The sequence below is a fragment of the Cervus elaphus genome, chromosome 9 (assembly GCF_910594005.1).
Source record: "Cervus elaphus chromosome 9, mCerEla1.1, whole genome shotgun sequence".
In the NCBI taxonomy this organism is placed as follows: Eukaryota; Metazoa; Chordata; class Mammalia; order Artiodactyla; family Cervidae; genus Cervus; species Cervus elaphus.
The window spans coordinates 12,350,611-12,366,465 of record NC_057823.1 but is presented as its reverse complement, the minus strand read 5'-3'; the positions used below and the strand labels follow the sequence as shown (position 1 = coordinate 12,366,465).

General features: G+C 41.3%; 1 protein-coding gene and 1 long non-coding RNA gene across 2 annotated transcripts; one reads left to right on the top strand and one right to left on the bottom strand.

Annotated features, from left to right (window-relative positions):
• Positions 1-520: 520 nt before the first annotated feature.
• On the bottom strand, positions 521-1,462 carry LOC122699346 (olfactory receptor 7A10-like). Its single transcript, XM_043911177.1, has one exon. The coding sequence runs from the start codon at positions 1,460-1,462 to the stop codon at positions 521-523; it is 942 nt and encodes a 313-aa protein (XP_043767112.1).
• A 1,230-nt stretch (positions 1,463-2,692) lies between these two features.
• Positions 2,693-15,750, top strand: LOC122699345. The gene is made up of 4 exons (XR_006342599.1): positions 2,693-2,802; positions 2,918-2,945; positions 3,519-3,520; positions 15,738-15,750. It is a non-coding gene; the product is annotated as an uncharacterized LOC122699345 (long non-coding RNA).
• Positions 15,751-15,855: the final 105 nt, after the last annotated feature.

Here is a 15,855-nt window from a genome sequence, read left to right as displayed (position 1 = left end):
TTGGGAAGAGAAATTATGGTAGTGATGTGCAAAAGGAATGATGAACAGAAAGTGATAACCTGAGGTTTCACACTTTACACTCTTATGAAATTACGCCATTGGGTGGATTCAATCATCAAGGTAGTTTTTCTTTTCCAAAAGGTAACAGAACTCATGATTATTCACTCAGTAAAATGAAATAAACTTGATCTGTACATAACATTTCACAAATAAATTATTCTTAGGAGATGCATCCAGTCTTATGAGATATATGGGCATTTCCATATATTTCACTTAAGAATGTGAATCAATCAGGGAGAGTATAAAAATGACGAAGGATAAAGCATAGATGACAGAACAGAAAAGTTAATGAATCGAGTTGCTGAAATTGTATAGATAAGTTGAAATCAAAGAAATGGAAATAGCAGACAATAAGCCGAAGGAGCAACTGCTATTTTCACAATCTGATCAAAGAAGCATAATCTGTGGCCCTGAGGCTTTAACCCTGCTATCATGTGCATTTTTTTAGCCCAAGGACAAATTACCTTGATATAGTTTCCATCCCCAAAAATCTTTTCAGAGCCCTCTTTATGTCTTTATTTCTCAGACTGTAGATGAAGGGGTTCAGCATGGGTGTGACCACAGTGTACATCACTGAGGCTGCAGCACTTGAGTGTGAGCTGTGGGTACCAGCAGAGCTAAGATACACTCCTAAACTTGTACAATAAAATAAGGAGACCACTGAGAGGTGAGACGCACAGGTGGAAAATGCTTTATACTTCCCCTGAGCTGAAGAGATTCTACATATAGAGGACACTATTTTGGAGTAAGAATAAAAGATACCAGTCAGGGTACCACCACCCAGAAGTGCAGCTCCAAACTGCATCATCATGTTATTGAGAAAGGTGTCAGAATAGGCAAGTTGGACCAGCTCTTTTATTTCACAAAAAAAGTGAGGGATTTCCAAGTCTGTACAAAAAGACAGTCTCAGCACCATTAAGCTGTGTAACAAGGAATACAGAACACTCATTATCCAGGATATCAGAACCAGCAGTCCACAGAGCTGGGGGCTCATGATGACCATGTAGTGCAGGGGGTGGCAGATGGCCACATACCGGTCATAGGCCATCACAGTCAGGAGAAAATCATCTAATCCTGCAAAGAGAATGTAAAAATACATCTGGGTGATGCAGCCTTCATACGTGATAACCTGGCTCTGTGTCTGGATGTTCCACAGCATCTTTGGGATGGTGGTGGAGGTGAAACAGATGTCTACAAAGGACAGGTTGGAGAGGAAGAAGTACATGGGGGTGTGGAGGTGGGAGTCTGAGCTGACGGCCAAGACAATGAGCAGGTTTCCAAACACAGTGATCAGGTACATGAAGAGGAAAAGCCCAAATATGAGGGGCTGCAATTCTAATTCCCCTGAAAGTCCCAGAAGAAGAAGAAAATTTGAGTTTTTTGTACCATTTCCTGATTCCATGTGGTGGAGGTGACTATTGGAGGGAAAAAAGAAATAACATGAGTAGCTTTCACTCAAACCAGCCTAACTCGCATAGCTGAACTATTTTAATTTCTCCTTTGCTGTCAAAGAATTGATATTAATATGTTATATGGAGATAAATACTCCTTGAGGGTATAACTCATTTCACCTCTGACTAGAAATTTTTGTCCCATTCTCAGCAAATTCCAAAGGCTTCTTGTATTTACAGTTTTAATGAAAACTCCTTTCATGCATTTCAGAAATTCTTGCTGAGAACCAACCATGCTCCGAGCACATATAGGGAACTGTGGTGATAAACAAAACTTCCACAATCAAAGGGTGGTTAAAGATGATATTCAAATAAATGTAAAATATAATATAGCAGGAGATGACAGATACTATGAAAAAAATAGGTATAAATGTTATTTTGCACTGAGTCTTCAGGTAGGGCCTGCAAACAAGATGATAATTGAACTGATTCCTCAAAAAAAGAGAGAGAAGGAACTAGTGTGATGTTAGGAGAAGTGTGTGCCTGGTAGAGAGAGCTGCCACTGATAAGGACCTTAGAAAGATGCTGGTGCCACCTGTTCAAATCTAAATAAGGAAGGCAGTGGGGCAGAGGGGTAAGCAAGAAGGAGAGTGACTAGAGATGGTGTCAGGGATGCTGAGGAACAAAGTGGCCTCCCTGTGACAGCCGACACTTCAGTCCACACAGAATCCCTCCTTTCATGTGATTCCTTGTACTTTATGAATTTAGTTGCAATGGCATTCTGTGAATTGTAAACATATCATATCCTCTTCTTAGTTCCATCTTTTGACTAAATCCTGGTCTCTGTATTATGTCACCTTAATATAGGAGGCCATTCCCCTAGAGGGTCAGACAGTAAAGAATCTGGCTGCCGTGCAGGAGAGCCAGGTTCAAACTCTGGATGCGGAAGATTCCCCTGGAGAAGGGAATGGCAATCCACTCCAGTATTCTTGCCTGTAGAATTCCATGGACAGAGGAGTTTGGAGGGCTACAGTCCATGGGGTCACAAAGAGTCAGACACAACTGAGTGATTAACACTTTCACTTCACTTCCTTTGCTTAAAGAACTGCTCTCATCCCAGTCACAGACACACACACCATGTCCTAGTGAGCTGTGTCACTACTATGCATTTCTTACCTAGAACCACCTTCTTTAGGCCTTGAGTGGGTACAAGTCAAACTGGTCAGATCAGATTATCCTTCATTTAAGGAATATATCAGAGAAGACAATGACACCCCACTCCAGTACTCTTGCCTGGAAAATCCCATGGATGGAGGAGCCTGGTAGGCTGCAGTCCATGGGGTCGCGAAGAGTCGGACATGACTGAGCGACTTCACTTTCACTTTTCACTTTTATGCATTGGAGTAGGAAATGGCAACCCACTCCAGTGTTCTTGCCTGGAGAATCCCAGGGATGGGGTCGCACAGAGTCGGACATGACTGAAGTGACTTAGCAGTAGCAAGGAATATATAAATGCTACCCAGAAATTTCAGTTCACAAGCTTCCCATGGACCAATAGACTTGGGGTTCCTTCTTGGTATGGCCACTTTCTGCCCTACATTTAAAGAAATATTTTTAAAAGTCTGAGAGAGACAGAGAGAGAAAGAGAGAAGAATGGACATATGGGCCTTAGGGGGAAATTATATATTAAGCCTGAATGGCCCCTTCAGACAATGTGATGAATTAAAACTTCCTTGCTTTGGCAACATTCCAACTCCAGTTATATCTCCTCGATGCCCAGAAAAGATAATTAAAAAAAGAAAAAATACCTTTATGACTTTGATAGAAACGGCGATACATTTATGGCACAAGACACCTAACAGATTGAACACCCCAAAAGAAAAAAGAGTAAAGTGCATAAGAAAACAATTCACAAAACGAGCCATACAAACTGCAACCAAAGGTGGGTATGCTTTATATGAAGCAGTAGAAGACCTGTTTTTCTTAAGCCTGACTCACTTATTTGAACAATTTTTTTTTTTTTTTCCATCCCATAGAGAAAGAAGTGAGCTTCCTAGGTGGCACTAGTGGTAAAGAACCCGCCTCCCAGTGCAGGTTAGACCTAAGTGATGCGGGTTCAATCCCTGGCTTGGAAAGATCCCCTGGAAGAGAGCACAGTAACCCACTCCAGTATTCTTGCCTGGAGAATCCCATGGACAGAGAAGCCTAGTGGGCTTCAGGCCATAGGGTCGCATAGAGTTGGACACAACTGAAGAGACTTAGCACACAGCACACTCACACACAGAAGGAGGTAAGCCCTGTCTCAGTTTTCTTGTGGGGCATCTTGTGTTTGTTTTTCTTGAACTTCTGGCTTTATCTTACTCCGTAAGTAAATTTGGTGGGCATATCCCAGTTCTCACCAATTAACATGCAAAGGGCTTTCCAGACCATACTCTACAATTTCTACAGACTCCATGACAATTCACCCATTCACCCTGGATAAATTTCTTCATATGATTTATGCCTGAGGACATTATGTATGACATCATTTACTTCATTATACTGTGACTTTGCCATTATAATGCAAAATCCTAATCATCTGAGACTTCCTTCACCTGCTTTGTTCACTATCACATTTTCAAAAAGGTATGTGAATACATGTGCACTTGTATAGGAACATATTTAAGTATAAATGAAGTTACAAAATAAAAAGAATGGCAATGAAAATAGGTCTGGCTTAAATATAATAGTAACGAATCAACCGTATTATTTTAAGAAATCAAATACAGCATCAAAAACTAACTGAAAATTATATTTAAATGGTAACTATTTAGTGAAATCACATAGATTAGAAATTAAATTGGGAAATGTGTAGACATGAAATGATATAATATATAATGTTCCTAGAATCATTAGGCTTATGTTCAAATTTTATTGAATGTGCTTTATGCATCCCATTCCTTCTTCTAATTGGACTTTAATTAGCATCATTTCATTGGCAACACTGAGCCTTATGTTACTGAGGTCAAACTTTGCTTTTCCTTTAGTCCTAACTAAATACATTTATTTATGAATCAGGGTAGCAAACTATCACACTAACCTCTGGTGTCTGAGCTAGGTTGGATTGGCTCACAGCTGACCTCAGATAAATGTTCTAGGCTTGCATTCTCTCTAATTCTCCCACAGCATCTACTGGGCTCTCAGACTCACCTGGATGGGAACTGAGAGAAAGGTCTTTGTGTGGAAGTTCAAATGCCTCCTGGAAGGTTGATATTGGTAATTGAAGCTCTGTCCCCACAAGACAGCTGGAGGGAGAGAAGGACTGTTTTACAGTCAGACTCATGTCTCCAAAGGAAACATGTTCTATGTCATCCAAGATTTCTCAGGCTGAGGGGACTGCAGCAGAGAGACTTTATAGCTCACTTAGCTTCTCATTAGGCATTTTTCGGTTGTAACACCCATACTCTGTACCTGATTTCCCTAGGGGACAAGGGTCTGGACAGAAAAGAAAATTTCCCTGTTCTTTCTCTGTTCCTAAGAGACCAGGTTACAAGGCAAGTGAATTCTGTTTTTATTATTCCTTCTCAATTCTCCTACACCCAAAGGCTTGTCAACTACAAATTGGCACTTGCCAGTCAACTACAAATCGGCACTTGCCAAAAGCATTTGTCGGTGACAACAGCACGGGATTTGCCACCTGCCTCTGCTGACTTTGAACCCTATGTTGTTGCAGCTGTTGACCTTCAACACCTGCTGAGGGAGTTTAGGGTGGAGTGAGGCACTCTGTGCTCCAGGGAATCTGGTGGGACAGGTCTTTAGATAGCTAAATATTCTCAGGAACTGATTTCATGATCCCAATCTTTGCATCTTCTTTATATCTAGAAAAGCACTGAATCCCTCTGTGATAACATCAGCTCCTCCTGACTAGTAGAAAACCTTCTGTAAAGTAAGCAGTTGGTTGCATTGAACTCCCCCTTCACCAAAATCTTATATTTTGACGTTCCCCAACTGCCTCTATGGAGCAGTCTCTCAAAGATATCAGAGGTGCTGTCTCCTGGATTGCAGTCCTCATCTTGCCCCTAAATAAAACTTAACTAGCAGCTATCACATTGTGCATTTTTTTAAGTCCACACTCTAATATTAAAGGCAAAAAGTTGACAGACTTGAGATGAAAGTATACACAATTAGCATATTTAAATGGGCATTATAAAATGGTTACATCTCTTTTGTTTAATTATATTGTGGAATAAGCATGTTTCACTGGTAATGCTTCCCCTGTGTGGTATTATAAGACAAGGCATATAAATCTACATCTCAACAACTCTTAATTGAACTTGCTAAAGGAAACCAATAGGGTGACCTGAGTCATGTGTGCATGTGTGAGTATGTGTGTGTGTGTGTGCTCATTCACTCTTATCTGACTCTTTGCAACCCTATGGACTGTAACCCACCAGGCTTCTCCATAGAAATTTCCAGGCAAGAATATTGGAGTGGGTTACCATTTCCTACACCAGGGTATCTTCCCAAACAGAAATCAAACCCTCATTTCCTGTTGCTCCTGTGTTGGCAGGCAGTTTCTTTACCACTGAGCCACCTGAGCCATACAAGCAAGTAAAAAATGGAAACTAACATTCAAGACTAATAAAGATTAAAAAATAATGATTTTGCTCTGGAATGAACTGGTAAACTTGGAAGATCTTTGCTGAATGCTTTAAACAAACCTTTGACAGTGAAAGTGTTAGTTGCTCAGTCATGTCCGACTCTTTTTTGACCACATAGACTAGCCCACCAGGCTCCTCTGTCCATGGAATTCTCCAGGCAAGAATACTGGAGTGGGTAGCCATTCCCTTCTGCAGGGGATCTTCCTGACCCAGGGAGCGAATCCAGGCCTCTTGCATTACAGGCAGGTTCTTTACCATCTGAGCCACCAGGGGAGGCCCAAAACCTTTGAAGGTGTTGGAGGAGAGTGTCATTTCCTCGGGTTTGTCTCGCTGCAGCAAAAATTTGAAGTGACAGATGGATCTGTGTTATAGCTCAGTTTTATTATGAAAAACAAAGGATAGTACACCCTCGAGGAGTGAGGGTGGGCAGACCCAAAAGACTAAGAGAAGAGAGGCTCCAATCCTTCTAAGCTTCCTCCTTTTATACATTTGTCTCCTCCCCGCAAGCCTGTCCTATGTAAATTGGGCTAGCCAGGAGGGCTGTTTGTTTTACCTGAGGTCCTCACTCTGATCCTTAGACCTGCCTTTGTTCTATTTTTGCAGGCTTTTCCCTTCTTTGTCTTTTAGCCACCACCATTGTGTACTCCTTTTTCCTGTTCTAACTACCTATTATTCCCCCTTCAAAAGATGGGAGGCCCAATTCTTTGGAAACACAGGCATCGAGGTCTCTATGGCTACTTCCTGTTGAAGATGGATGGTGAGGGGCATTGGGCCTCCCCCTCTTGCTAGTCTCAAGCTTCAGAGTCCTCATATCTGTGTCCATCTAAGGATGAGTGATTTTCCATAGTCAGGTGGTTTTATATATCCTTGTTGAACTAGCACTGCATGTTGTAGCTTGTTGACCTGGGCAGAGACAAAATGGGTTAGACAATTGATACTACATGAAGCAATCATGTGGTGATAATGGGGATTAGGAGGGCCATTAGCCAACTTCAAATTTCCCCTTGCCAGGAAAAGGATCCCCCAAAGAGACTGTAGTCAAGAACTCTCCAGTTCATTCTTTGAGATCCTGTAGGGCCTGAATGTTTTTCTTGAGGACTGTGAGACTCTTTAACTTGGCTGGAGGTATTTACCCAGAAATAGCATGTCTCATTCAAGATGGCTCAGGTCCCTCCTTGTTCAAGGATCAGGAGATCTATCTCCTGTCTATTTTGGAATACAAGCTCCAAGCTGTGTTGGCTCTTTAGAGCTGACCTCAGAAATCTTATCCCCAGAAACTTAATTCTGGGGACATTCATTAGAATGGCACTCATTTGTAGTCCTGGAAAGGTATCTGAGATCTCCTAGGGGCTCACAGTGTATTGAGTGTGTTTTCTTCTGTTTTCTTCCATGGCTTGACTCGTGAGTAGTGAATCCAGGAGTCATGTCCTGGCACCTTGACTGCTGTGGGAGTAGAAAGTATTACAGGGTAGGGGCCCTTCCATGTGGGCTGGAGTTGAACCTTTGGGGATCCATTCTTCCAGACTCTAATTAGGACTTGAGTCCCTGGAGCATATAGCAGTGACTCTTTAGAATCTTTTGGGTCCTGGTTGATACCCCACAAGCGTATATCCTGTTGGAATTGCCCAATGGCCATGGTATAAGACCAGAGAGTCTGAGCCTCTGAATCTAGGAAGAAGTCATTGACGTAAGAAAAAGGTCTCCCATATAGCATCTCATAAGGACTAAGACCAACCTGTTCCTTAAGGGCCTTATGGGTGCAGAGGAGAGCTACTGGTAAAGCCTCCTTCCATCCCAGGGAGGTCTCCTGGGTTATCTTTTTATAGCTGATTTTAAGAATTGGTTGACTCTTTTTACTTTTCCTGAAGACTGAGGCCTCCAGGCACAATGGAGGTAACAAGTAGTGCCCAGTACTTTAGAAACCCCTTGGGTGACCTTAGAAGTAAATCATGTCTCATTGTCATTCTGCAATGACCTGGGCAGACCAAATCTTGGAATGATTTCATGGAGCAGCTTTTTACCACCTCCTCAGCCTTCTCAGTCCAGGTGGGAAAGTCTTCAATCCATCCTGTGAATGTATCTATCTTAACTAATAGGTATTTATACCCTTGAGAAACTGGCATCTGGATGAAGTCCATCTGCCAGTCCTCTCCTGGGTAGGTCCCACAATGTTGGATGGGCTGGGCCGGCTGGGGTCTTCAAGCTCCTTGGGGGTTGTTTAATTGGCAAGTGGGACAAGAGGAAACCTGTTCCTCTGAAGGAACTTTCTAGTAATCTTTGGAAGGCCTTTTCCCCAAAATGAGTGGTAACATGTAAGGAGTTCACCAACTTCCACTGGAGGTTCCCAGGCAGAAAAAGGAGTCCCTCCTTTTGGAACCACCCCATATGATCTTCTTGAAAGCCTTCACTCTTAGCTTTAAGAGTCTCACCTTCAGTATAGGAAGGAGTTTCTGGCAAGTTAGTCTGTGGAACTAAGGTGGCAACCCCTATTAGGTCATGGTTCTGTAACGCTGCTCTTAGCTACCTGATCAGCTGCTTGGTTCCCTTGTGCCACTTCTGTGCTCCCTTTCTGGTGTCCTTTATGGTGGGAGACTGAAATCTCAGTGGGCAGATGGACTGCCTCCAAGAGTCTAAGGATTTGATCACCATACTTGATTGGGGACCCCCAGGTGGTCAAGTGGCCCCTTTCTTTCCAAATAGCTTGTGCATGTAGCATCTGAAAGGCATACTTGGAGTCAGTGTAAATGGCTCTTCTTTTCCCTTTTCCCAGCTCTAAAGCTCGAGTCAGGGCTATGAGCTCAGCTAATTGGGCTGAAGTACCTGGTGGCAGAGGTTTAGACTCTATGGTCTCAAAATTGGAGACTACTGCATACCCAGCTCTTCTTTTTCCATCCAAGACAAAGCTGTTTCCATCAGTGTACCAGATTTCCTCAGAATTGGTCAGAGGATCTTCTGGCAATCCCTCTTGGGGTTTTGTCCTGTGGCCCAAAGTTTCTAGGCAAGAGTGAAAAGGCAGAGAGCCCTCGGGGATAGGCAGGAGGGTAGCTGGGTTAAGAACCTCACAAGGGGACATAGTCAAACCTGGATTTTCCATCAGCACTCCTTGATATCTGAGGATCCTTTGATCTGACATCCATAAATGTCCTCTCCCATTCAGAAGTTGTTTCACTTGGTGGCTGGTAAAAAATAGTTAGTTTGGCCCCAGGAGAGAGTTTTAAAGCATCTTCTATCAGGGCTGCAATAGCTGCAAGATTTCAAAGACAGGAAAAGATCTGTTCCCAATAAGGGAGTAGGACACTCAGGGACCATCAGGAACTGGTAGGAAAATATTGGTCCATCCCAGCAACAAAGTGCTCAGGTGAATCTTTTTGTTAATTGTTTCTCCTGTAGCACCCAAAATGGTACAGGTTTGGTGGGAGAAGGCTCTGGAGCAGGAGGTCAGGACAGAGTAGGTGGCCCCTGTGTCAACCAAGAAATTCTCAGGCCTACCTGCCACATCCGGTTGCACCCTTGGCCTGATTCTTGGCACAAAGAAGATTGAGGACAGAAGAACCCCCACCCGCTTGGGCAACAGCTACTAGGGCACCACAGATAGTGGAGCCTTTAGGACACCCTGGGGCACCCACTGCTGCTCACCTGTTCACAGGGGGTTCGAGAAAACAAGAAACAAGAGATTGTAAAGGAATTAGGATTTTTTTTTAGCCATATGTCCTTCCAGCCATAGTGGTGAGGCCTTCCTACTCCAACCAGAGGTCTTCTGGAATCTGAGACAGCCACGTGAGCTTTCTGCTGAGTTTGCTTTGGCTGTTCTGGTTTCCAGCACGCAAGGCTTCTTGTCACTTCCACTGTGCTGGGTTTTCTTTACATTCAGCTTCCACCGCATGAGCTTTCGTGGAGTTGGGCTTCTGCTGTGCTTGGCTTCTGCCTCACAGAAGCCTTGGAGCCAAGGCTGTTTCAGCCAGATTAAAGCCAAGAAATGGCACCATAGATGTCTGGGGAGTGTGTAATTTCCTCGCTTCTGTCTTGCTGCAGCAAAAATTTGAAGCAATGAATGGACCAGTGTTATAGCTTAGTTTTATTAGGAAAAACAAAGGATAGTACACCCTCGAGGAGTGAGGGTGGGCAGATCCAAAAGACTAAGAGAAGAGAGGTCCCAATCCTTCTAGGCTTTGTCCTTTTATACATTTGTCTCCTCCCCACTGAGCCTGCCCTATGTAAATTGGGCTAGCCAGGAGGGCTGTTTATTTTACCTGAGATCTTCACTCTGGTCCTCGGACCTTTCTTTGTTCTATTTTCATGGGCTTTTCCCTTCTTTGTATTTTAGCCACCACCATTTTGGACTCATTTTCCCTATTTTACCTACCTAACAAAGGCATGATATATCAAACTCTAAAGTTCCAGAACATGCAACACATAAAATTCTGTTTAGTTAGAAATCTTGTCACTGAAAAAAAAAAAAAAAATCGTTTAGCTGACAGACATGCTCTTTGAAGAACTAAAAGCCACTGTCCTTTCTCTTGCAAATCTCTACAAACCAGAATGTAAATATTGCAGGGAAGAGCCAATTCTGACTTCAGGTCAGATCCTTTACTTTAACATTTGCTTACCTTTGCTTTTGTTCACTAAAAGGGTCCTGTTTATACACAATGACCTGCCTCAAGGAACCCTGCCCCTCTGCCTGAATATTAACTCAAAGTGCCTTTGTTCAGGACTCTGTTCACCTGTGGGTGGCTAGAGGAAAGAAGAAATTAACTTATCCCCTTCTAAGGCTTGCCATTTTAGGAGATATTTTCAAGATTATTGGACTTTTTACTTTGCTTCCTCACCTCCCCCCACCATCTTTATTCTATAAAAACAAAACCTGGCATCCAGCTCCCATAAAACAGTTATTCTGAGCATTAATCTGTCATCTTCTTGGTCTCAACACTTTCTCTTTCAGATTTATTGGCAGCAAGTAGAGTGAGGTCAGACTCAATAACAGGTACACTCCACAAGGACCCGAGACTGAGCCTAATTAGCTCTTTCAGCGAGACCTGAAACCTACGGAAAAGGGGGCAGTTTTAAAATTGAAACTGCTAGGAATACTCCCTCAGCCAAACCTCACAAACAGTAAAGCCTTAGTCATCTGAACAAGCAATTTTAATTTGTCTTCCAATTGTTTGTAAACCAGTAAGTTTAACACATGGACTATATAGTCCATGCAATTCTCAAGGCCAGAATACTGGAGTGGGTAACCTTTCCCTACTCCATGGGCTCTTCCCAACTCTAGGATCAAACCCAGGTCTCCCACATTGCAGGTGGATTCTTTACCAGCTGAGCGACAAGGGAAGCCCAAGAACACTGGAGTGGTTAGCCTATCCCTTCTCCAGGGGATCGTCCTGACCCAGGAATCAAACCAGTGTCTCCTGCATTGCAGGTGGATTATTTAACCACTGAGCTATCAGGTAAGCGGCTTCCCAGGTGGCTCAGTGGTTACAGAATCCACCTGGAAATGCAGGAGATGTGGGATCGATCGCCGGTTCACCTTGGGACGGTCCCTTGGAGAAGGAAATGGCAACCCACTCCCGTAATCTTGCCTGGAGAATCCCATGGACAGAAGAGCCTTAAGGGTTACAGTCCACAGGGTCACAGAGAGTTAGATGTGATTTAGCGACTAAACAATACAGGTGACTTGAAGCAGTTGATCAGATATATAGTTTTGTGTTCGATCAGTGATTGTAATAGTGCAACTCTAGATATGGGAAAATGCAACAAAGGAAAACATTTCCTGGATCATCATAGATAAGTAAGACAGGATCTAGAGAATCTTCTAATATACCAACAGGACCTGGAGAAGAGGAAAACAAGGGAACTAGAAATATCTTGTGTTCTAATCAAAGCACACACCTTGCTCAGTTCGTAACTTTGGATCAATCACCTAGTGCCAAAAATTTAGAAGGGGGATCATAACAGCAGAGTCTTCATAGGATGGACTTTTGCAAGAAATAAATGAGACAATATCTATAAGATTCTAAGCCCAGTCCACAGTGTATTAAATGATCTAAATTTATCTCATATAATTACCAAAAGTTCTAAAAATAAGGGACTAAATGCCAGCTCTTCACTTCTATTATAGTAAAAGCATGAAACTCCTAATTGATGGGTCAAAAGCATTATGAAGCCAAAGTTTATTTTACCATGGTTTTAAAACAAAGGAACACAGCTCGCTAAGTTATTGAAGAATAAATAGTAAGTTTCTGGTGGTATCAGGAGCTGTGTTCCCATCGCAAGTCAATACTTTTGAGACCCAAGTGAACTAGTCCAGACAGGTTCTCAGCCTTAGATTTGGATAAAACTTGGACTCAGGGTTGTGGAAAGTTAAAATGTTAGACCTCTGAAAGCCAGAAGAGTTCATGGAGTAGTAAAAAGAACTGGATTTACCTCACTTTTAACTTGGTCTCTTGAGAACACAAATCAGCAGGAAAAATTTCCAGTTTTATTCAAACAAGTTCCCTTGGGGAAATACGCTCAGAGCTTGGAGTAACAGTGGAAAATGTATTAATGAGCAGATGTAGTCAGCCAATACAGTTAACATACAGAGCTATAAATATCACCACATCTACAGTATCTGAGTGTGTTCAGCCTTAAGCTGGGGAAGGTATGGTTTTTGCATTTGAATTCCTGAATCTGTCTCAGGAACCCATGCTTCACTCCTTTCTTCTTTCTCGTCTGGAGACAGAGCTTCAGTCTCCACCATCCAGGGAGGCACCAGCTTCCACACAGAGACCTTCATCTCAGACTTCCCCTCCAGGTGAGTCTAAGAGCTCCATAGACACTGCTGGAGAAAGTCAGAGGGAATGAAACCCAAGAACATTTACCTGAAATCACATGAAAACCCAAACAGCTGACCAAGAGCTGAGAGATCTCCATGTTTATTTACTTGATTGACTAATTTATAATCAATTTATTTATTATGTTAAATAGAGAAATATCTATTGGATTCATCAATTCAAGGTTTTTTGTTTCCAATTAAATTTGGGAATGAAAATTTAGTTGAATGAGACTCACGAAGGGAGGCATAGTGCTGTCAGTAAAATTTTATAATTTCCAAGAGATTTGCAGTTTAGGGAAGTAGGAAAATAGACTAGCAGACATGGAGAGATTTGCAGTGAAGTGATGACATTTTATTAATTTACTTTTAATATTTAAGATAAGGTATGTTTGAGAAGGCTCTATATTCATTAGGAAGATCCAGATCAATGGACTTAGCTCCTGTCTTGTAACTACAGTTCTTGAAATACACTTCTCATAGAATCTTCTCTCACACAGAGTATTCACTTGAAAATATTGCATTTAACTGTATCTCTTTTATGTTTTGGGGGGGTTTGTGTAATTTTTACAATGTTGTGTTTTCTGCCATACAACAATGCAAACCAGCCATAATTATGCATACATCCCCTCCTTCCCAAGCCTCCCATTTGACCCAGCAATCCCAATTGGATATATACCCTGAGAAAACCATAATGGAAAAAGACGCATGTACTCCAGTGTTCATAACAGCACTATTTACAATAGGCAGGACATGGAAGCAACCTAGATGTCCATCAAAAGATGGATAGATAAAGAAGATATAGTACATATTTACAGTGGCATATTCCTCAGCCATTAAAAAGAATGAAATACTACATTTAATATGCAAAAGGTCATATGGTAAAGGGCCTTGCTTCACAATTATTTCATTACTTGCGAGGCTGAATATATTTAGGGATTTTTGAGCCCTTTATTTTCTCTACTCAAAACTGTTTCTGCATGTTTTTTGTTTTACATACTGGTACTTGAATGTTGTTATTTTTTTCTGTTTCTTTTTTCTCTTTTCCTTCTTTTTTGCTGTATAATTTCCTTTATAATTTATTTCATCTCAAGCTGTGAGATAAAAGCCCAGGAACTGTATTCCATCCTGCAGAAGAAGGGGAGAATGAAACATATTTTAAATACCTTGAGGAGTCTTCTTGCTAAAAAAAAGAAATACATGCAACTTCTCTCTCCTCACTCTTTCCCTTCCCATCACAGGTATATCAGACACCGTTTCACCCAAAACTGCTAACCCTGGTCTGAATTCCCTATTCCAGTCTCTCTTTTTTTATGTTTTATGCATTCTTTCAAACAATTATAATTTTTGAAAGACTTTGCTAATTTCCATTTAATCCTTCTGTGTATGTGTAATGTATTTGTTGGGTGTGTGAGTGTTTATAAATTGTGAATGGTCAAATCTATCAGTTGGTCACATTTCTTCTTTCCTCCCATTGCTCTTTAAACATAGAAAGTTCTACATTTACAGTAGTGTAAAAAAAAAAAAAAACTTTAGATTCATTGCTTCTTGTTTTTACTTTTATTCTCTTTTTTATTTTTAGTTGAAGGATAATTGCTTTACAATATTGTGTTGGGTTCTGCCATACATCAACACGAATCAGCCATAGGTATACATATGTCCCCTCTCTCTTGAACCTCCCTCCCACCTCCCACCCCATCACAACCCTCTAGGTTGTCACAGAGCACCAGCTGTGGATTCCCTGCATCATACAGCAAATACCCACTGGCGATCTATTTTACATACGGTAATGTATATGTTTCCATTGCTTGTTATTCACTTATTTTTTTTCTTACTGCTACCTTTTGCCTTCAGTAGATCTATTTCTAAAATATTAATCAAGTGCTTCCATCTTGTGGAACATATTCTTTTACATTCAACAAAGATCACATGTATTTCTCATGAGGATGTTTAAATACATATATATTTATACTGACTGAAATTACAATTTTAGTTACTGCTTCCCCTGTGTGCATGTGTGTGTGTGTGTGTGTGTGTGTGTGTTAGTCACTGTAGCCCACCAGTGACTAACTGGTGTGTGTGTAGCCCACCAGGCTCCTCTGTCCATGAAATTCTCCAGGCAAGAATACTGGAGTGGGTTGCCATTTCCTTCTCCAGGGGATCTTCTAAGTCAGAGATCTGTAATGCAGGCAGAATCTTTACCATCTGAGCCACAGGAAAGCCCACTGTTCCCCATATGACTTTTTAAAAATATATATATTTCATTTGCTTGTCCATTTCAATTATATACAAAACTAGTATTAGTGTGACCATGGTTATTTTATATTTTTCTTTCATGATTTCATCTTTTATTATCATAATTTCATCTTTTATTATATCATATCATATTATCATAATATCATCTTTTATTCATCTTAATTTTTAGTTCAATTTTGTTTAGCCAAGTTGTTTCCAATGCACTCTAATTTAAACAGGTTTTATTTCCAGTGCCATTCTTTTTATTTTATAAATTTCATTTTCTAAAAATGTGTTTCTTTGTCTATGCATACACTGGTGAAACCAGAGTGAACAGAGCAGGTGAGGTCCCTGCCCATCTGTTTCTCACATTTTAATGGAGGAAGAAGCTGTGGTCCCTTGAGTCTGAACACCTTGCTGCTGTTCTCTCTGCAACCTGTCTCTTCTGCAGAAGTCTTTATTCATATTGCTTTTCCCTCGGCAGGAACTTGTCTTTTAAAAAACAAACAAACAAAAAACAAACTATTCCTCAATGACTGCAATTGATTAGAAATATTTTGGACTATATCCTAGAGCAAAATATACCTTTTACATGTGATCCAGCATGCATAGACATTTAAGCAAAAAAATATACATGCATCATATGCCAACACACACAGAGCTGAACAAAGTAAACCAAAACACCTTTACTATGTTCGAGGCATTCTGAATTTCTCACTAA